The following is a 24,489-nucleotide window of genomic DNA, read 5'->3' on the forward strand; positions in this document are numbered from 1 at the left end:
AACAGGACAGAGACCACCCTCTCCCCCTCCAGCGATTCGCGTAAGCGGAACGAAGACCCTGAATACGCGCCAAGCGAGAGAGCGGAAAGCTCCGACGATGGGCGCGGGTCGTCGAGCTTTTTATTCACTCCCCGCTCCCCCAACCACCCACCAGACCGTACCACCCACACGTTCGGCGGGCTGTGTGCGCGTTTGAATCTCGCGGAAGTGGAGGATTTCCAGGGAAAGACGTGCATCGCTTTTTATCGTCGAATAGACCATTTGAACAACAGCCAACATGGAAAACCGAGACCCATCCGTGTAGCGTTTCCCCATCTCGCTCTCTTTCGCTTCCACCGCCCACCCTCACCCCCGTTTCTCGTTCACCTCGGTCTTCGTCCAAATCGGCTTCTCCTTCCGCGAGTGTTTCTCCATCTCCCTCCTTTGTTCCGTTCGTTCTTCCGCCAATGATCATGCTTCCCGTGGATATCGCGGCAACGTCGTCGTGCGGTAATAGATTTATACGTTTGTGCTCTCGAGGAATGGCAACGGTCGTGTATACCGGTGTATCCGGCTACGGAAACGGGCCACGGACCCGTGAACGCGTCCACACAGACAGAGGGAATCGTCCACGAATCTGGAACTGGACAACGAGCGAGCGAGCGAGCGACCGAGCGACCGAGCGACCGAGCATCTCCGGGTCACTGAAGTATTCACGGGTTATACGAACCGGGCGAAGAAATACAGGAGGGCCGACTACGAACGGAACAGTAGGAAGAAGTTGCGCACATCTGCCAAGTCTCCTCAAAGCCAAGTTAATGGCTCGATTCTGGTTGTACACGGGGCCTGAACCCGGCTATGGAGGCAAACGCAACCGAGGACGATGGATGGAATCATTGTGTTGTACGCGGTGTAATTATACTGTCCATTATACCCTTTGTTGAGCATTGTAATGAATGTATATATTGTATATTGTGCGCGTGAAATCTCTGTCGTTAGATAGGAACACTTTTGGTATTTTTATTCGAGGTTCACTCGATAGAGAGAAATAGAGAAAAATAGAGTGCTCGATTGAGTAAGCGTGTTAGGGAATGGTGGAAAAATAGATAAACATAGTCGAGTTACGACGGACAATGCGTTGTTACGTGTTTGTTTATTATTCTGTGGTAAAGTCAGAAGTTTTTTTCTCGTTTCTCTTCGTGGATTAAGTTATTGCGGATTTTCTGGGGAAAAACAGGGTACACTGTACAGTCTGGGTGTTATTCGAGATTCCGAGTAGGATTGTATAGAGTGAACTTGATTCCCTCGAAACTGAGAAAAATACGAGTGCAATTACTTTGTCATGGTAGAGGTTATGAACAACAATGGAAGTTCGGAGATAGCGGTGAATCGAAATCCTCGTTGCAGCAGAAAGTAAATTGGAAGAAAAAAAGAGATGGAAAGGAACTATGATAGTTGTAGAAATATTCGATCGACAAAGAAACGAGGTATTTGGGTATTCTCATTTGTACGATCCACTCGGTATTTCATGAACAATCACGTATTACAAATATTACTTTTACCGGATGTTTCGTAGAATTACTGTTTTCAAGCTTTTCTTCATCGAATGGTCTCCGAGGTTTTGCACATATTTTTACGTGTAAATTGCCATTGAGAAAAATTAAACGAACATACCATTTGTACGTTACGGTAATAATTTGTCTTATTTTTGCCTTTGCAACAATTCTTTAAGACTCCGTTTCTTTCGGCTCGTTTTAACTCCTGCAGTGTACAATATTTTTCCAAACAGAACTTATCCTGTAAAAACATTAAAAAGCATCTTTTATGGAAACTCTCGTCGCTGACAAAGTTGTTAAAAACAATAAAAGCGTACAATATTCGTCTAACCGTGTAAACTTATACTGCCCAGGGCGTGCAGTTTTCAAACTGTTGCACACTGAACTAAACGACAATGTAATTTGAACGGATGATTTTATACCTTTTACAACCGTGCAATTTCCATCGAAACGAGAGCCCTCAAGAGGATAGCGTCGCGATTAAAACCTTATTAACTTATCACGTTTACGTTGCTCGTCATCTTTGAAATTAACGAGCGCTGAATCGAGGGTTCTCGCACGATTAGGTCAAGTGCTTGAAAACGCAAACGTTGCCGATACTTCGTATATTAATCGATCGATATCGACGCAGCTGCGATTCGAGATATCATAATTTATTCAAGAATTACCGACCGACTGTATCAAGCGACGTATATAACAAACCTATCGAACTGAAATGTCTCTGAACGTCTTCAAACGTTATTCAACGCAAATCTAAGGCAATGTAGGCCTTTGTCTTCCGTTCAGGAAACCATTCAATGCGAGAGAACTGGACGATGAAATCACCTGGATCTCGATAGCGGTGCGAATTCCGAATCGATCGTTAGTAAGACTCTCTGGGAGTATCTCAGAGAGGAAGAAAGGGGACACTTTTGGCAAGTTCCTATCTGGGATCATTGTTAGGTTGTTCCTCTTTAATCGAGGATCGCTGAAAATCTGAATCGTCTTATTCTCGACGAGCAAACGGTCGGATTTAAACGGGGGACATTTTTCCAACACCCAACGAGAAAAACATACCGTGAACTTTTCCATTCTGATTACCTTTGTTCCTTGATCCTCTTTTTTATAGAAGCGATCTAAATATTTTACATCTCGATTGGTTCGAGTTCGATAAATGCACAATAACCTCCCAGTCTAATCAACAAAGATAAAAAATATTGGAACTTTCCATTAACTGCTTACATTTCTTCGTAAATTGTCCTCGATCGAACAATTTGAATATTTTGGACGAGAGTGGTTTACAATGACTCTCTGAGTTCAATCATTGAAAATAAAAAACTTTGGTACGCTCTACTAATACTGATTACATTCATCCTTAGATTGTCATTGATAAAAGCGATCTAAATATTTCGAATCTTGAATCTTGAATTTGAACATCGTTCGTGTGAATACCATCTTTACGAAACACCCTATATATTCAATCTTTCTATTCAAAGAGACATATCTCACTGATGGTAACAAATAATAATAATAATAATTTATAAAAAACATTTATAGCGTTGGAAGATTTTCTTTAATACGATAATTAGCTAATGTATTACTTGAGTATACTTTTACTACTATCCTTCTATAGAAAAATAAATACAAATTTCCAAGAAAAATTCGTTCGGTTGTCGAACTGTTCTCTCTCTTCTAATACCATTTAAACATTGGCATCGTCATAAATGCTTCGATCAAGGATCCAACCGACGATACCTCAAGAGGTTAACGTGATTTACAGAAGCCACTCGGGTCTCACGCTAATCCTCTCTATACGCCGACTTCTAACGCCCCATTACCACTTCCAACGATGGATTCGAAAGGTGCCAAGGATTCGGAATCGATCAATTCAGGAAGAAGAAGTCCTCCCTCTTTCACTGCCACGGCGGGGCGAACTGTGTAAATTTCCACCTCCGCTCCGTCGACGTTTCTCATTAATCGCCGATCGATCTCCTCGCTGGGTGATTAACGTTCAGCACGGTCAGAGTGAAGCAACCGGCCAGCAGCGATGATGAAGAGAAAACTGCTCGAGAGGAAAAGAACAATCGAGCGGAAAAATAGGGGGAAAGGAACGAAAAAATGGACGAGCGTGTAGATGGAGAAATAGATCTGTAGATATGGGCAATGAAAAGACAAAAAAAAAAAAATAAACGAAGAGGAAAAGATACGGAAACCTCTCCGAACCCCTATTCCTGGACCCCGTATAATACTATACTTACCGTTGTATTTCATTACGAACGCTGAGATTTTTCAACGCTGCGAAATTGTGGGTTAATGTACAATTATAATTGTAATTACCGGGCTAACAAAGAATCGTAAAACCATAAAATATTTACGAAGCGGTCTCTCCCCGTTTCAGGACCTCGTAACCGTTCACGTTCCGCATTTCGAATTTTGCAATTTTGTGAAACAGTTTTACACGAGAATGCGGTTACAGCGGTGTCGTGTCGTGTCGTGCGTTCGAAGATTGCTTTCAAAGTTGAACATGACCTATGATTTATCACACGGATAACCTGTGAACAAAGCGTCGTGGAAAGCATGTAAGATCGAGTAAGGTACAATACTCGATCGGTACACAAGGATCGGTTGATGGAAAAAGCATTCCTGCTCGGAGAATTTAGTTTAGCATACGTCTAAAGCACGCTTTCTGTGTCGAGAGATTGTGTAATATCGTAGTATCTACATATTTTTCCTTACAATCGCGTTTCTTCGTTGCTGTTGTCTGTATCTTTAGCTTGGATCGTCAAAGATACTGGTTTCGCGTTGACATAATTTCATTCTTCGCGCAAAGTATTTCAAGGGAGAATACAAATATCCTGTCAGTCGATACTGAAGCTAAACGATTATATTAACGAAAGACTGATTCTTAATTGGATGAATACCTGACGATCGAGATTTGGTTTAGAACAGTGAACAACTAAATTGATTTCAACTACCAGCCAGTCCTGCGCCACTCCCTACTATTTGCTCCGAACGGAAAAAAAAAATAATAACACGTATCTCTGAATTTTCTAGGCAAGTAGCCAAACGCTGTCGCAAATAAACAGCGATATTAACTCGAAAAGGAAGAAACGGTTACAAGAAGTGGAGCATGCTCCTAATGCTTGGCCGCCGACTTTAGAAACAGTGCCCATGCCACGAAGTATGCGAATGCTACGCGTACCAGAGTGTTCGGGGTTAGTTACCCAGACGGTGACCGATTGACTGACTGGCGACATTCCTGTTGGCACTGTATACAACGATAGTCGATTTCGAGATCGATCACGTGTTCAAAACCAGCCTGAATGGCTACGTGGCGAGTGTCGAGAAGCACCTTTGATAGCTTGTACCCCCAAGAGTTTACACACCACCTGAGGGTTCATCCGTAAGTGGCCATCTAACTACAACAGTCACCTAGATCGGACTATACAAGTATCGTCGGAATCCTCTCGACGAGAGACCCTCCAATTTATATAAAAATCATTCCATCGGGTACACGAGACTTATCCGCTATCCTCGGAGGATCTCCGAACCATAATTCACTCTATGGCTCGCAGAGCAACCTTTGACGGCTTGTAGCCCCAAAAGTTTACACACCACTCGAGCGTTCATCCATTAGTTCCTATCTAGCTACAACAGACATTTAGATCTAGTCTAGACTTAACCAGACTACACTAGACTAGACTAGACTAGACCATACTAGACTGTACAAGCAGCACCGTTGGAACCCTCTCGACGAGAGCCTCCCCAATTTGTATAAAAATCATTCCATTGACCACACCGAACTCGTTCATATATTCTCCGATTGGTAATCCACCTTGTTGCTCGCTGAGACGAATAATGTATCGGAACTCGTCGATAATTCCAATATTTGTGTAAAAATGAATACACAGAACGGAGGTGCGAATTGTTCGACGAAGATTACGCGCCAGGGTCGATAATTCACAGGACCGCCGTGAATTATCGCAGTAACAGCTATCCGTCTTCAACACGTCACGTAACTATGCACCGCCAGCCACGGAGGTATTGGAGCATAAGGAGACACGCGGCATAATTTCCTCCCACTCGGGCTTCCACAGTGTGGTGGTACCCCCCCTCTGACCCCTCCCCGACCGTCCCTCTATCCGAAGTCATAATGAATACGCGCGTTGCGGTTGCATAGCTACGTCACGTGTCACGGGGGAAACTTTGAACGCTCCTCATCGTGAAACAGCAGTCACACACGTCACGTTACAACGGCCTTACTCGGTTCCCCGGCAAGCTTCAACGGTGACGACTATAACGAAGACGAAGACGATGTGGGTGGAGAAGGGGAGGGTCGGAGGGGGGCAACAGAACGTGGAACGACGACGAAGAACCCTCCATGGCTCGTAGGCGAGGACCTTGCCCGCTTTTGCCACTCGGGCTCCTACGAGAAGACGAAACGGGTTGCGCACTTTAAATTTCACTGGCACCTTTTTACCATACCGAAAGACGTGACGTTTCTTTCTGCCGCTCACTTCACCAACTTTTCTTTATCTCGCGTATGTGTGAAATCTTGAGCCAACGGTTCCACGTAGGTGTATCAGAGAAGCGAGCGCGAGTTAGCGAACGGAGACGGCGACGAGTTCTCCAAAGAGAGCCTTTCTAGGGTTCCGGCTGAGCCGAGTCATCGGACTTTCTACCTCGTTAATGTTACAGATTAAATGGAAGTGGATGATGGAGTCTTGAAACTTTGAATGCAAAACTTTGTTACGGGAGAACGGAGTCGATGACAAATTAATGGCCACCGCTGGAAAGAATGGCGGAGTTGTCCCGTCGGAGGTACTCGATGTCCGTGGAGTTTGATCGCGAAATATCGCGTTAATTATCCCACCGATGCGTCTGCTTCTGACGATAATTCGTTTCGATTGGACATGGATTACGAAGAGGATCGATAAGATTGTTTCTCGTCTGTCGTCTTACGATAGATAAATATGTAGAGTGTATTTTAAGCAATTTACCATCACGAGAAACGTGACGTCAGAGATATGATTGAAAATTCTTCGAATTTTTTATATAGATTTTAGAATTTTTTCGTTTCTTAATGTATAATGCAGCAGACGAAAAGCCACGTTCTCGATGTATCGATTCTAGAATAAATTGTACATTATTCCTGCAGCCCTCTTATTGTTTCGAATCTCCACTTTGCTCCCGAGTCCATGACACACCCTTCAGGATTTAAGTACCGTAACGTAAGATAACCTGTCGCTCAAGTCCAAATCTAATGACTTCGTTCTACGAAAAGTACAACCGTTAAACGAAATCCCCATAAACACAGAAATAGAACCAAATTTGCTTTTCAAACACGCTGAAACTTACAGACACGTAAATAATTACCTCGCGTACCACTGGAGATTTTAGTCTCTTACAAAAAAAGAAAAGATCAGAACCGAGATTAGGGTATCAGGCTACATATGGATACGGTAGATTAATGCCTTGGGGTAGCTAGAACGAAGATAAGGTATGTTACGTAGGTCAAGGTGTTGGACCCAGGTTAAGATATCGAGTAGGTTTGTCTAGACAAAATAAGGATGAAGTGGGTCCAAGTATTAACATAACCGTAGTCAGGATGAGATGTAAAAGTATGCCAACCGGGTCAAGACGTTACATCTGAATTAGGATTCTCGAGTGCTTTGTCAAGTGAAAATAAAGACAAAGTAGGTTAGTGCGTTAGCGTAGCTGTAATCAAGATAAGGTGTGACCCGTACGTACTAACCTAACGCGGGTCAAGGTGTTGGATCTGAGATATAACGCTCGGTATAGGTCAGTACGGGATTATGAGTGTTAAGTCCGACATGGATAGATCATACAGAGCCCCGTTTGCGGATACCTTGTTCGGTGTAATGCGATTGGTGCAGTGCAATTTATCGGAATACAAGCAGAACGCATTTACTTTTCTGTTTACGTACCAGCACGATGCTATGGTTAAACGTAATAATAGCATTTGTAGCCAATTGTGCTTTCTGGTGATTGTTGCAGCTTAGGACTTTGTTTCTTTGAAACACACCCAGTATTTGTACTGTTTGCGTGTTGCATTCCGTCCTGAGAATAATAGCACGGCAGAGTAGACGGTGAGAACGAGAAACGGACCAAAGTGCATCCGGTTACGGATTTACCGACTGCCCATCCTTTCTGGCTCTTTTTGTCTACCGGTTGCCACGTGTTAGTTATTACTCGTGACTCCATAATTGGTGAAACGGAATGATAATACCGCTGGTCGTGAACGTGAAAACAATTCGGTAAGAACTTATTACACGTTTCAATTTTATCGATGTTTTCAATTTCTCGAGAACACATCCATTATAAAAACAATAAAGTTAACCGATATATCGTTAGGTTTTTAATCGAAAATAAATTCCGCGCACGGTGCAATATTTTCTTCCGTATGCCTTCGATTAAATACAGGTGCAACTGTACACGTGTTACCGGGGTGTTCCGATTATTGATACGGTCGTAAAATTTAAACCGAAAGGAAAAGAACGATTCGAGTCGATATTGATTTACTCCGATTATGCGGATTCAATTACACGGACCACCTTGTACAGTGCCCGATGAATACATCGTTGTAATTGCTTTCACGAAACATCGATAAACAGCTAAAGCTGAGAACGCGAAAAACCGAATAGGTTGGCCACGGTCTCTATACGTCTCTATACGAGAAATGAGCGGTGATCGCCGATCGGACGATCATCCGGGTGGAAATTAATTAGCGAGCCAATTTAACTTTAACGATCGTTCGATTGCACCGAGTTTCCGACGAAGTGTGTACATTGATAATAGTTTCGCCGAATGCGCACCGTTGAGCGTGCTGGAACGCGCCCATTAGAAAAGTTTATCAAGTTAATTTCTTCGTCGCCTGTTGATTTCATCTGAGATTGCCCGAGAGGCGAAAATACTTCGCGGCCGATTTTCCCGCCAAAACTTTAACCACCGACAACAAACCTTCCCTGCTACGATATCTCGTCGGTGGAATAAAAATAAAACTAGTTACTTTTACCCAAGATTCATCGCAAACCTTCGATACTTTTCGCGCGATAATTGTCGCATTTTACGCAATTAAATAGCCAGTCCTGTATTTCCTCGTAAACTTATCAACATTCGAGAGGAATCGAGAAATAGAATTTAGAAATCTTTCACGATACTTAATTGTGAAATATTTAATTCTATCTTGCAAATTTTTATTTTTATTCGACGAGTAACGGATACAAAATTGTATACTTAAATTGTTCATCCATTTGAACATTTTACACATCTCCGTTTAACGTCGATCGAAATAGACTTCAAATGTGTGACGATCTTTCAAAACGTTTGATCAATCTTTACCGTAAAATATCATAAAGGAGAAGTAACGGTTGTTTGAATGAAATGTTTCGAGAGATTCTATCTACAGGTTGTTTCGAGAGTAAATTACTTTTTCGCGATACTCTTTTTCTCGGACACTACTGGGTCTTTGATGTTAACTTTGGGCCGAATGAAAAAAGATCGAACTTAAGTCGTGCGATGTAAATAAAACAGCGTGGCGATCTTTTCGCGGGGAACCGTAAGTATAATTTCCCGCAACACCGCATCGAAATATCTTAACGAGAGTGAATCATATTCCGCACCGTTTCGCATGATCCGTATTTACGTCTCTAAGCGGCTTTGAAATCGACGTTCAGTGTACTGGTCGCGTGTATCGCATTTAAACGGATCATCGAATCGATGGGACTGAAATTTTTACAGTGCATCAAATCCTGCGGTTGAAAACATTTTCACGGTTTTCGTGGACCCCGGTATAAGTATGAATTATATTTTTTAAATCGCGATTACCCCGCGATCGCGTGCATTTTCGTAATACGTCGGTACCGCTCGGTGGTGACCGCGCAAAATGTTTGCTTAATATACATTTACATAGACAGTTAAATCGATGTCCAGCCATTTAACTGTTCCCCGGATTCCGATTTAGCTGCACTTGCACTAACCAAACGCGTATCCCGCGGTGTACTAGCCTCGTGCAAACAAGTATCTGAGGTTTCGGGAAAAGTGCAGTTACAGCATCCCGGAAAAGTAATAGAATACCGTGCAAATATTTGCGAGCACACGAATCATAAAGTTCGCGAGCAGAATTTTCCGAAGTTAATTGAATTTTCCGTATTTCGATGCACGTTGACTGGTCGCGAATGTTAATTAAATTCCGCCTGGCAATTTTTATACGATAATTAATTATATATCGCGCGAACGGAATTGCACTCTTGAGAGAAGAACAACGCAACGACCGATAACGAAGAAAAATTCCGGTGGAGCGAACGGTGAAATTTTTATCGCAAATTGTGACGAAACTTTGCAAATTTGGATCAGTACACACATCGAGAAAAGTGTTACTGTTTCCTTATTGATACGCGAGAGCAGAAAATTATTAACAGACGTTTAAGCACCCTTCAATTGCACCTTATGGGATTTATAATCAGGGAATGACTTTAACGGGCCAAACTTTCGCGTTTCGAATATAATTTTTATAATTCCCACACTGGTTTGTATTTCATTAATTCGTTCGATAATAATCAACAAATAAACTCCATATTCGAACGAATAACACAGTGCATGAATTTTCAGAGATCGTTCGAATAAAATTAGCGATATTTGTTTGCACATAATAAACACTTGTATACAACGATTGGTGATTACTTGCATTTTCTTAAACGATTCGTACTAATATTCTTTCACGAATACGAGAAGAAATTAGTGCGAGCAGTGATCGGAAATATTTCGAGCAATAGGCAACCGTTTCAAGAACTGTTGCACGTTCACTCGTCGTATTAAAAATTGACCCGTTACGTCGCAAGGATCGACGAAACGTTTTGCACGGTCACGCGAGGGGTCATCAAAATTTCATATTATAGCGTGTAATTAAATTACAGAAGAAAGGAGACGCATGCACGCCGAGCGTCGACACAGATTACGCCCGGTACACGTGAACGTCCAAGAGCGAGTTTTCCGCGTTGCTTAGGAGACCTCGACCATCGAACATCGCGTAAGAGCTCGTCCACTCAGACACACGTCTCAATTTGCATAACAGAAGCATGTTGTATAATGGAAATTGCCCCACGTTGTATAACATTGTGTGGCTTCGTTCTACGTACACACCTGCAACTTGCGCCGAAAGAGAAAGGAATTTCTTTCATTCGCATGCTCGCGAATAATTAGCGGACCTGCTCGTGACATGAAGTTTAAAACTGCCGCTGACCAGCCTTCTATACCACACAACCGTACGTTTTCTTGTTACCTTGCTTTAAGTCTTCCGTATTTGTTTCGCGCTCGAGAATTATTAGCCAGAGTCTTATTAGTTTTGTACACCCATCATTTGTCTACCTTTCGTTCTGTATTCAATTTCAATTTCTTAATAATTACAACCGCGCGTCAACGGTGCGTTTAACGAAATTTAACGCGCATCATTCGGTCCGCGTCTAATTCAGCGATACACTCTCTTTCTCGTTCCTCTGTTTTTTCCCTACAAGTTTCTTCGTATATATAAATTACCGTTTGGTTAGAAATTTATCGTCAGTCTCGAGCTGTAAAACTTGCCTGGAAATTTCGCGACACTCGACTCGTTTTGCACGAACGATTGAATATTAAAGAATTTCGTGCCTCGTTACTTCCGTATTTTCAAATTATCTCAGAACGAATTATCCAGTCACGCAACGATGGAAAAATTCGGTCCATGGAACTTCTGTAACGAAGAACGTATGCGAGTCTTTCGTTCGTTCGATAGTTGCGCTAATTTAACTACAATGATCGAAAATAACTGCAGTCTGAATTTCGAACAGATAATCGAACGAAACTTACAGTCAATCACGTAAACAACTGGAAATTTGAATATCTAAAAAGTAACGCGTCGAAACGCGACAAGGAAAGTCGTTGATGACGATCAAAGATGGAAGATCGAATTGGATAAATATTGGAATCTGAATTTTCCATTTTTCCAACAATCTTTGCAATCGAATTGTTTCGATCGTGGACACTTTCAACCTGTTTGATTCGAATATTCGTAAATCAATGTCCATGCATAGTCGATATCACGAGTTAACATCTGATATTAAGGTTTACAGAATCTGGAAAAGAAACTCTTCACATTTGTCAAGCTTTCGTATCATTTGAACGCAATAACCTTCCTCGCCTGTCGGAAAATTTCCGTCCATCTGGTGACATTAATATTAATCATCCGGACCGAACGACAACGAGAAAATACAACGACGACACGAGCTATTTATATCGGTCAGATTTGTCTAGCGGTATAAATACCCTAGCGAGAAATAATCCCGCGCGCTAGATTTGAAATGCAGTCCGGTTTAATTACCTATCGGTCGGTTCGTGCTCGCGAGAATCGCTCTTTTCACGTTCGATTCCATTCGGTCTTTGAACGTCGATCAATCGAGCCACGGAAGGATAAAATTATCCCCGACCTAACCTTGCTTGTGGTTTCCAGGAAGCTCGGTGTCTTTGATTCGAATAGCAAACCGTTCGCACGGGGTCGCATTACGCGGCGATAAGATAATCGATGCAGTTCGAGCCGGCGATGTAACAACGTTAATTTTACGCAAATGACTTCGATGACGAACAAATGCACGCCGCTCCTCCGGGACGTTAATGATATTTTATCGAAAGTTGTAAGCCTTTCGTACGAGAATGAATGTTAATCTATGCAAATCTCTTGACCGCGCTATATTTAAACAGGATTAGGACAAATTTTAGCGGAACTTTTAATTTAAAAGTCTCGCCACCCGGGGGAATTTCGAACGAGTAAATTTGAATGTACGTTCCGGCGAACGAGGCTACAAATTTCAGTTTGTTTTTTAACGCTCGTTTCGGATAATTTCCCGTGGAGATATTGCAGCGAAAACGAACGCCCACCGCGAAATAATTCACGATACGCAACGATGACGTTTTCGAAAATACGCCCGCACGTGTAATACGTCACGGACCGTAATCATTCGGCGAACTTCGGTTTGTAAAACCACCGAGTGTGAATCCGAATTTCGATCCGGTTCGGGAACCGGGTAGGGGGTGGTATCTACGAACGGTGGTTAGGGTAGAAATTGTTGATCAAATTTTTAATGGGGAACTGTTGAACGATTTTCTGGATATAATCGCCGATGGAAACGGAGCTTCGAAATATACTTGAAAAATGTTCCAACACTTCGGCCGTAAATTGAATTTTTATCTCCGCGTGTCAGCGCCAGCCAGCTGCAGAGTTTACGACACGGTCAAGGACTCTCCCGTGACTATTTGCGAGTTGAAGTATTTCGGGTTCGCAATCAGCATGTGTTTAACAGAAGTAAAAGACACACCGTGGCGCGGCCTACGTTCGATCCTCGAGCAACACGGTTTTCAACAATCCAGTTTCACGCGATTTTCTCGCAGCCTTTAAAATCTCCTCAAATCACAGCGGCAAGGATCGCGATGGTTTCAGATAACGATCGTTCCATTTTCTTTTCTATTAATCTACTCAGCTTGCTTCGGTATAGAAGTATCAGACGTATCAGAAAATAAAATTCTAGATTACATTATATTACCGTTGATAATTAATACTAGTATTATCGTTATAGTAGTCCAGAAAGTATTACCCGAATATATCTAGCAAACAATTGAATGCTCTTATCGAATATCGAAACGTCCAATCGAACGTAAATACGTGTAGAAAACCTTGTGTACATCGTAAGAAAAAAAGCTTACTCGTCAAACAGTGAAAGAAACTGATCAAAGAAACTCTTAAAGGTACAATTGTATTATTCGAAAACGGGTATTATTTTCTGGACGACTCTCGGCCATTGCACCGAATTTCTCGGAATGGAGGTTTGAAAAATTTTACGCGGATTTTCAACTACGCGTTTGGTCGAGAAACGTATCCACCGTGTTGTTCGGGGGTACGAGTGTATTTCGAGTTTACCGCTATGAGTTTGGGATTTTCCTCTCTCCGGGTTTCCGGTGTGGCGGTCTCGACGGAAACCCGAGGAGCCTTTCGAAGGGCAAAATAGAAATTAGGTTTTAATGGTAATTGAGGACCGATATTAGCCTAGTCGGTGGATCCAGGGGCACGGAGGAAATTTCGTTTCGTTGCCAAAATTCCGTCCACCGTCGACCACTGGAATAAGTATCGTTGCACTACGTCTCCGGGAAAAGCGCACTAAGCGTGTAATGGAGGGGAGTGTTCCTACCCTGTGACGTATCCTCGTTCTTTTGTATCCCTTTGTTTCTTTTCGCGTTCCCAGGACGTTCCTTAGAAATAAAAGCCACTCGAATTCCCCATTAATTAAACTATCAGGCGTAGCTAGACAAATAGACGTTCCTGGTACTATCGACGGAGAACGTGTAACCGAGAATAGAGATTGTACCTCTGCTGGCAAATATCCTGCTCGGTCTATAAATTTATGTATATTTGTAGTGTGTATATATACTGGACAAAATAAAATAACACTGTTAGCATTGTAACCGCGTTACTACGACCACGCCGAGACATTATGGGATATATAAATTAGCGAACACCTTGGAAATCTCGAAAGCAACTCCCAAACAGCTCGTTAGGTGTCTCGTCAACAACCGTCCGTCTCTATTTATTGACGAATTCAGTGGAACATTGTTAGAACGTGTGTGGCAATATTTATGTGTTCTGTATTACCGAAGACATGTTTCCTCGCGCTGAGAACTCTACAGGGTTTGTAAAATTGTACTACTGTTGAGGGAAAATATTGAGAAATTGCATTTTCGATCGTTTGTTTCGTTACCGTTGAGTACAGTTAAAGAGACACTGGTTTTGTTGTAGATAACTCTCGACTAATCGATCGCAAAATCTGATCCCTGTGCTCGGAACTAAACATCGTCCACGAGCTTTAAATTAATGAAAAAGAGTGTAAATAATAACGATAGATTGTCAGAAGGAATATCGATCAAACATAAATGGAGAAAGAATAGCGGAACACTGGTAAAATTCTCAAAGAAACTCTCGTCTTGTAAATTTATGTCCAGATGTTTAACTACATTCGTATTTAAGTATGGATGATTACTCGAACAATTCTATATAATTTTAATTTTGTATAAATTGCTTTCACTGACTTTTTCATCAATTTTCTACTAAATGTCACTAAATCGAGATTAATATACATCTCACAGTATCGAATAGGTCGACTGTGTAAACAATCCTCGTTATCGGTCTGGATCGAATGTATGAATCATCGATCGAAGTATAAAATTGATTGGAACAACCGTTTGAACGCCAATTACGAAAATCTCGGTGTCAGGACACAAGGAACACCAGTGGTGAGTTAGAAGTTACAATAGTTATCATTTAACGGTCACTCGGAATCGTGGAAGCACTCAAGCTTCCGACAGTTAATCGATCACTTAGTCAGTTATTAATCAGTCGTCAGTCAGCATCCTGGAACCACTCAAGCTTGCAGCAGTCAGTCAAGAGTCAATTAGCGATCAGCAGTCCGTTGGAAAGCTTGGAAGCAATCAGCCGTCCACCAATTAGTCAATTAGCCTCGGAAGCACTTAGACTTTAAACAGTTTAAGGGAGCAATCAGATTTCATCAGTCGACGATTAATCGGATAAGAGTAGTTGTTGTAGAAGCGATTGGATTAACGTTCTGTTAACAGAAGTTCGGTCGAATAATAATTCCAGCGGTGAGGGTTGTCGTTGCAGTGAAATATTAATATTTCGTCGTTGTTAACGAAATTCTCCAAGAATCATCTGTTCGTATTTCTTTAAGCGATGCGATAGATACGAAATATTCAAATTGACAGTGAACGAAACATCTGATGTTTTGGAAGATCAATTTTATATAAAATTCAAATTATATAGAATTGTTCGAGTAATCATCCATACTTAAATACGAATGTAGTTAAACATCTGGACACAGATTTACAAGATGAGAGTTTCTTTGAGAATTTCTAGCACATAAACTACAATCGATCAATGACTCGTTTGTCACAACCGAAATAATTATCATAGAAATTTCTCCCTTCTCTTCGTACAAACTGAACAATCGTAAAGATTCTAAAAGGTCGTAATAGCAATATGTGATACAGTAATTTTATCGTATCGAGTATAAAATACCTCAGGAAGTACGTTCGCGCATAAAACAATAAGAAAATTCCATTTAAACGAAATGTAGATTCTCTCTGATATAACTAGCCAGCTTTCGGGTATACATTTATTTAAGGACTTTTAAATCCTTTCGGCGAGAGCCACCAACCTGTGAAGTCCACACGTACGTATGAATTTTATTTAACTTTATACGATTCCAACGTCGCTGTTGCCATTGGATTAATTTTGGAAGCAGCGGGAGCAATGGTATAAATACATGAACAAAAAGAAAAACGCCCAGACAGGGGCCAGCCGACTTTGATGGAGTTTCAGAAGCAAATTCGTCGAAAACGGGTTATCAAATTTAGAACGCAACTGATTACGATGTGTGTACATGTGTGTGCGCAAGCATGGAGCTGACCACGTTCCTGACTCTGGGTCATTCTGACAGCACCACTATTAGAGCCAGCCACCATTGGTTTGTCTATCACAGACCGCTGATTCTCGGGAGGGTTGCGTTCCCGAGAGAAATCGCAGCCAATCCCGAAGTTCGACGGAGCACTAATCATTTAGAACCTTAATTTTTCCTCTGTTGGCAATTCGAAGATAACGAGACGAGGTGACGCGACGCCAACAGAGAATTTCGAATTTAAATTGTACGCGTGTGACGTGAAATGAATCCGTTGTAACTCGTCAACGATCATCCCTCTCGATCGTCAATTGTATTGGTTATTAATAACGACGGACACGAACAGCTGGATTATATCAATAAGTTTGAAACAATGACAGCCGTGAATTTACCTTGTAACGGTCTTTGAAAAATATTATTTATCTTTATCCACCTTGGGAATTATTCATCCGATGGTAAAAATATTACCTTTACACACTTTGAGAATTATCTATCCGATAATAAAAATATTCTCATCTCTATCTACTTTGGGAATTAGCTCCGCGTGTGTACTCGAAATATTAACCCATTTACGCGTATTTCAAATTCATGTTAAATATATTAATATATACATATATTTTACATCGCGTAACAATTGTCAGATTTAGCGCAATATTCACAAACGTGCAAACGTTTAGGAATATTTACCATCCTTGATTATTATAATACGTTAGAATATTGGATAGAACGGTTGAGAGATAATCGATTGTTGTTCAATTATTATTTAACATCAAGGTATAGAAATCATTGTGTACGCGTAACACGGATAAAATGTTCCACGAGATTCAATGGTGGAATCTCATTAACGATTGTTAAATACGAATTACTTTGATATATTTTCCAACCTTTTATGCAAGCGGTGAAAGCTTTGATATCGGTCTAAATAGTACCGCGTACAGATTTCCCGCGTTCCATATAAAATGGAATATTTTATTTTACAAGTATTACTCGATTCTAACGAAATTATATTTCAATGCACAATAGATTTATATTCGCGGGTAGGTATTGAACCGAGCTCATCACCAATTAATTACTTTTGTAAGCCTCCTGCCCGCGAATAAAACGCCGAATTTTGTATATTGATAATACGAATGCCCGCAGGCTTGCAATTCCCGTCGTATTATTCTATTCGACATTCGTAACAATTTCAGGAGGTCCTTTCCGTTCAACGGCGCAGAAAGTCCTACTTCCATTGTGGGACAAAGTTATAGAATGACTTCTCGTGAATGTTTTCTCCTTTCTGTGTTCTGCATTCTTACCTCGTTACAAAATTTTGCGCTTTATTTGTATCGTGGACGCTACGTTGCCTTAAAATTTCATTACTTCACGCGTCAGTTTAATTGCTACGACGATTTGTCAGCGATACGACCAAAAAAATTATCCTCAAATTATTAATCACCATTACGATACTAATTGCCGGTGACATTTATTACGATGTTTCGTGAGAAGATTTTAAGTTGGCTCGTCGATTTATTATTTCACGCGTCCGATTAATTACTACGACGATTTATCGGTTGGTGGAAAAATTAATTCTCAAATTATTCCTCAACTTTGTAACAATAATTGTCAATGGCATTTACTGCGACGTTTTATCGCGAGGTTTAAGTAGATTCCCTCTGTTTCTTATTAAAATTATCCACCACATTCACTTATATGATACATTGATATTCATAAAGCACAATGCATGTATGAATAAAACATGTATATACTCCATGCAGAAATATTCTATTTCTATTATAAAACAGTATCAGGTCAGAATGCAAAGTTTTCTAAAGTAGTAACAAATAAAGGAAATATTTGGAAACGTGTATGCGGGTGAATGTTTATATAATAGGACCACGCGATGGAAATCTATTTGTGTTTATTTCCAGAATGGAGACGCTAATTGCGCACAATGAAAATCTAATATACAGAATTTCATTTATCATTTTTTACCGCTCTACGTCAAGTGAATATTTTTATCCATTCCGTAAATACCGACTGTTTAAATTATTCCCGGTTTACAACATAATTCTGATATTCAGTTCATTCTATACATTCTGGATTATATTTAAATCCGTATTTCGATTATTAAAATCCGATTTTTTTCTGCATTTTCACGTACAGATTTTTTACGATATCGATAAGAGAGACAGTGGTTTCATCCATTATTGGTTGCTTTTACGGGTCTTTCGTTTTATCTAATATATTTAACACGTACAATGCAATGAAAATTATATGACCTGATTTCGACTGTCGGGAAATACTGAAAGACAAAACTTTATAACGATGTACTTTCCTTCGTGTGGTTACGTGTATTAATCTTTCATTGACATTTTACAAAGTTTTACTCGCTCTTTACATTCAACCGAGTAACAGTATGTATAAAAGATTCTTGTATAGATCGCAAAAGTTTCATATTTACATGTATATTACACTTTCTGAACAAACACAGAGAGACACGAATACGTGGACAATTTTCAACGTGACGTGCTGTATACAAATCCATTTTCAAATGTTTTTCCGTAAAATTAGTTAAATTAGATATACCCGCTATAATTAACCTCGGTTAAAATATATATGTTGAATAACATAGTATATCGCAGTAGGCAGTTTCAATATAGTTGGGTACATATACACGCTAATATAAATTTTTAAAGCAGCTCCGTAATAGATAATACTTATGTAAATTCTTGAAAATCGATGGAAAGAAATTACGGTACCAAAAGTTTTATAAATAATATAGTCGGTCAGTCGTTATTTTTATCGAGCCTGATATTAATTTAAACGCGATGCCTGTCCCGCTAAATAAAATATTGTTATAAAAGGGAATGTAATATATAAAACCCAATTGTAAGTTCAGATGTTAATCGAAATCATTCATTTACCAGAAAAACGTTTTTGGCTGTGAACCAAAAAGTTTTTTCGGAACCATGAATAGAAAAGCGTGTATACAATGAAATGTTTTTGTAGATTGTAGTGGTCGTACACTGACGAATCATGTAAAACCTCTAAACTTGTTATTATATTTATCAACGACAAAGATTAAATCTGTAACAGTCTATGTCAATACTGTGAGCGATTATCTAATACTTTATTCATGATGACAACTTATTGTCGTGTCAAGTAATATTTTCAAGCGTAATACCATAACCGCGAACGTGTTTTTACCTTAGTACTTATTAACCCAGTTATTTGTTTAAATTGTAGGAAACGTAATTTCTGAAGCTCGTACCTTTCGGTACGTTGTTTGTTATTCAGAACAATCCACGGTGGTAATTGATGCAAAATTCTTTACAAAACGTTTCAAACGATAAAGTAAATTTGGCCACGTGGACAGTACATACGTATAAACCATTTCTCCATTTTCCAGAATATTTTAAATAATACTTGCTGCAATATGTAAACGTTTCGTTATCTTTTTGCACGAATAAGTTTTAACTTTGCTTTCTTATCAGTCTCACTGATCTTCGTAAAACGATGTTCTCCACTTTCATTAAAACTTGGTCTCGAACTTTTGGCCAGCTGTGTATCTGCTGCTTAAATAACTCTATTCAAATTTCCAAGAATTTTGCGACACGTAGCACAAGGAACAAAATTTAACGGTATGCGACAAAATATAATAACCATCGTGTTACGATCTAACATTACGCGCAAATTTGTCCCCGTACACGTGTTCGTTACAAACGCGGTTATTTCGATTTAATAAAAATATTCTTCAAATTTCTCCGATTGCACGAGCATACATAAAACGTAAACAATAATTGTACATTGCGTTTCTGTATGAAAATGAAAAAAAAGTCTTATGTTCGTCAACGAAGAATTAGTGCACATAACCTAAATTTGTATACGAATTTGAAATTTCAACTTTACTCTTAGTGTCGTGTTATCGGAACGATGTGGATGTATATCAATGAAGAAATACTTTGTCAACTGTACGAATGGAATCGTTATTCGCACGTTTAATCAACTACCGATACAACCAGCAACATTTGTAACGGCCATTAAGAAATTGCACGAATAATTGAAACATTCCTTCGCGCGGAATGATTTTCCAACGTAAAGCGTCCTGAGCGACGCGGGATTTACTTAATCGTAATAAATAGTGCGCAAAGAGCATGCACAACCTTCGTTCCTTAATCCGTTTCACAGCGTTCCTTCCATTGTTTGCACGTTTTCCCGTGAAATACTTCGAACGAGAAATTCCAACACCGATCTATCCTCGTGGAATTATGTAACGTTAAACGTAACGCTGTACGAAAATATTTAGGGCTCCCTTTTATTGGTTAGAATTTCCAGATACGAAGAAACCGAGTCTTCGTAACTGTCGCGACGATTTTACGCCAAGTTTCGCGACGTGTATCCAATTTCATTGAATGCGTGATCCATTGCTTACCTTCTGATCGATGCGTAGCTGCGATGACGAACAACGCGGTGCACAGTATCAGCAACGATGTTATTATTGTCATAGTTGGCGTCCACGACGATCTCGTTCGTTTTGTATCACTTCACACGCACAAGCGGATAATGCACGCGAGCCGGAGTCCAAATGCAGACTGACTGGTCGCGTCGTGCGAAGTCCTGCAGGAGCAACACGACACGCATGCGTCCTGGCTTCCACGTGCCTGTCTCTTTCGCGTCTTTACTACTTACAGTGGTACTTGTGATTTTATGGACGCCTCGTCGTGTAAGGGAGATTTCGGATATTTGTCGAATGGATTCTAAAAAATACATCCGGCTCCAACGTGAGAGGCACGCCCGGAAAATTTATGTCACATAAGCTTCACACAAACTGACTGTCAAACTTTGACGGTATTTGGACGTTTACGTACAAATAGAGTTGGGACCACTTGATAAATTTTTCGCTGTTTAAATGTTCGAACCGTTTAGATTACTTGTGGTATTTGCAGCATTCGAATAATTCGAGGGAACCTTCTCGCAAACGTATTTCGCATTTTCGTCGTTTACGAGTTATCAATTTTCGAACACGGTATATTTTAAAAAATCAGAATTTTAAGAAAGCGGTTACCGTAAATATGTAGAGAACAACAATTTTTTCCTCGTTGAATGAAAACGATTTTCATAAATGAGTGACCATTTTTGTGCCTCGTTAGGAAGAAAATTATAGTCATTAAGTAAAAATTGTACAGTGTTGAAATATAAAAATTATTCACTGGAGGTAACAATTTGTATATGTTGTAACGAATTAATAAGGTTATTATCGGAATCGAAAGATAGAAGATTGAAGAAAGCTTTGGGATTTAATTGAAATTTGTTTCAAATGCTATTTATTATTATTATGAACCCTCGATATAGGAATGAACATTTTTATCATAATAGGGTTGTTTCGATGTTATATAAATCGTACTGTACGTGTATGCATAGTTATATGTATACAATCATTTCAAATCCTCTTAACATTATGGATGCAACAAGCGTTACGTCGAATATTAAGAAGATTTAAGAAATAAATATACACAATCTGTTTGAAATCCATGCTAATTTGATGCAACGGTAAGATAAATGTATATTTCGGAACATAAATCAGTAATGTATCCAGCAATGAGATAATCCGCAAAGTACAGAGAAGTAAGAAGTACAAATATATATATAAAACACAAATGTATGCACATACACTTTTATAAGTTCATTATCTTTCTTAAAAACATGAAAATGATTTTGAACGTGAGAAAGTAACAGGATCGTGTTCCCGCAGCAAACTTTACTCTAATCAAGCAATTAATAAAACATTCAAACTTACGGTATTAATAACTAACCGTGTAAGTTCCGACTAAAAATCTTCGAATAAAAATTGTTTTACGTCATCGTTTCCAGACACGAATATACTATAAAGCACATCCGTCTTTCGAGAATAAAGTTGTTAACTCGTAGAATAACTGCACGTCACTTGCACGCAGCGGAGTTAAAATTCGCTATCGTTCGAATAATTACAAGCTACGCGGTATATGTATAGTTTAACGATAGAAACCGGAGCCTCCAAGGCTGCAATAATGATAGAGATTTCGTTAAATGTTCTACGAGGAACATTCCGTCTATAAGTATTACATTTGAAGAGATTAAACCGTAGGAATTATATTGCTGGAAGCATTACGCCTGTGCTTGAAATTAATTTCAGCCATGTACTTGCCTTACGAATGGAGGGAGACAGAGCATGCTTTAGCACGCAGAACCAGACGTCACGAAACGCACTAAAATCGTGAAACGGAATGGAAATAATGCGTTAGGCTGTTGAGACAGTTAGGATTGTTATAATGCAACGTTACGTAGGATCACGGTGTTCCACGCTTAAGCTTTCGAAGTGACGGCGGCAGGCTGGTAATAGAAAACTCGTAACACACCGATGAGAAGATTTTATAGAAATTTCCTATTTGTTAACCGTGTTAGTTACTTGGGGTATTCGAACAGCGATCTCTAAGTTGTAAAAGTAATTGTAATGAATTCGTTATTCCAGTATATTCGTCGTTACGTGGAAAGATCCGTTGTTACATTTTCCATCGATTTAATTATAAAAATAGAAGTTCGGACAGATAAATGCTCGAAATAATTCTCTTTTAAATATGCTAATACTTTCTTGTCTCTTGATAAAAATACGATTGAAGTTTGTTTTGATATCGATCTTACTATTCCTCGCAAAGCAATCTATTGCGCATTCATTAAAACTTGTTCTCAGACTCTTCGCTATCCGTGTATCTCTTTACAATTCTCTTTAAATTTCCAAGAAATTTACAACGTACATAGTGCGCCCAAGTGGTTAAACAATGACGTGAAATGCGAGCGCAGTCTGTAATTTTTGAATCTTTGATTTATTTTTGCAAAACATCCCGGACGGTAAAGTGTTACTGTAACGTAAAAGTAAGGTATAAATTTTATCAACAAATGCTTGATTCTTATCTAAAAGTACATAAGCTGAACTACAAATCTACCAAATTTTATTCAAGCGGTACGTTTCTCATTTTAATGTCAAATATTTGTACTTTGGGGGACTGAAAATATATAATCTGGATTAAGGAGATGTAGCACCGTGTACAGGGGTATGGAGACGACATTGAATCATTTTTTTCAATTTCACGGGTACAATTCTTTCAACTAAGGCACTCGTACGTCGATTTCTCGGACAACAATAACAGACTCCTTAAGAATGTAAACACAACGTAAACTACCACTCTTATTAAAAAAAAATAAAACACTGCACCCCGTAGAACGCTACTTCCTCGTACAATTCGAACAAATGATACCCAGAAATTTCTCTAATCGTTCCAAGTAACAATTACCGAAAATTGGGACATTTACCTTACCAGAAAAAATGTCGAAAGTCCACTCTGTTTCACAAGCAGTTGCTGCAACATCTCGAGCAACACCCTGTATACAGAAACCCGAGCGATTTCACAAACGAAAGAAGGAGAAGAGACCGGAAGATAGAGAAGAACGAGAGGACCTGGAAAGCCAGAGAAAAAGACAGCGTGCAAAGTGGGGAGGAGATGGAGCAACATAACAAGTGTGCAAACACATTCCGCTAAACGAACATCGTTAGCAAGAGATTCACCTTTCGACTTCTCGCGTTTGATATGAATTTTTCCCTTTTACCGGTGCGCATTTTTCGTTCGGGAGGATCCACGGTTGAAAATCGCGCACACCGGGACCCGGTGACGTGGATTTTAGGCGAAGGCGAAGTCAAACGAGAAAACTTTGCGGATTAAGCGCAATCAAGTACCGATAATTCCCTGGTGAATCGTGTCTCCTCCCTTGCTCTAACTTGCGGGCTGGTCGGTGGAGGTCAGAGGGACCTTCGTAGGTCCCATCTCGAAGGGTGGCTGAGATTGTTCAGCCGCGTTCGGAACCGAGAGCGTACCTTATCCGCGATCGAAGCAAACCGAACCACCCGCGAGTATTATCTATCGAATTAATCGAGAAGATTCTCTCCTCGTCGCTTTAATTTTAACATTTATTCTAATATCAATTCGCTGAGTCGCGCTCCGCTCCCTTAATAACGCCTCTGGCCCTTCGTTAAGATTCGAACCGAGACGCGCAAAGGGACATTAATGAAATTCTACCCGCTCGAACAATTTCTGGATTAACTGACATTTCACGACGCGATGCTTCGTCTATTTTCAACCGAGGTTATTTGGCGCCAGTTTTTCTCTCAACGTAGAACACCTATTCCAGAAGAATGTATAGGTGATAGCTTTATTAATATGAATTTAGTTTTAGAAGTTTTTATGCGAATCGAATTAATAATAAGTGAAACACCAATACGCTTTTATCCAATAATGAGTTCAGTCTTCTGTATTAGCGATTGCTGCTTGACAATGTCCTGATGTGCTTTTTATCAATCTTTTAGTATATTTTGCGTGGTGCAAATTTGAGAGAATTTTGACCAACTCGAAAAATCTGTGTACGGTCAGATCATTAAAATCTTCTACTTTATTAGT

At 39.9% G+C, this 24,489-nt stretch overlaps 1 protein-coding gene across 2 annotated transcripts in view; it reads right to left on the reverse strand.

Moving 5' to 3' along the window:
- The window catches only part of LOC143149301 (neurotrimin), a 306,423-nt gene extending 285,841 nt beyond the window's left edge, over positions 1–20,582 (reverse strand). For both annotated transcript variants that reach the window (XM_076316532.1, XM_076316529.1), the window contains exon 1: positions 20,436–20,582. In XM_076316532.1, coding sequence (XP_076172647.1) covers positions 20,436–20,508 — 73 coding nt within the window. In that variant the 5' untranslated portion in view covers positions 20,509–20,582. The remainder of the gene's footprint in view (positions 1–20,435) is intronic.
- Between the last annotated feature and the right edge of the window lie 3,907 nt (positions 20,583–24,489).

This window comes from Ptiloglossa arizonensis, chromosome 7 (assembly GCF_051014685.1).
Source record: "Ptiloglossa arizonensis isolate GNS036 chromosome 7, iyPtiAriz1_principal, whole genome shotgun sequence".
In the NCBI taxonomy this organism is placed as follows: Eukaryota; Metazoa; Arthropoda; class Insecta; order Hymenoptera; family Colletidae; genus Ptiloglossa; species Ptiloglossa arizonensis.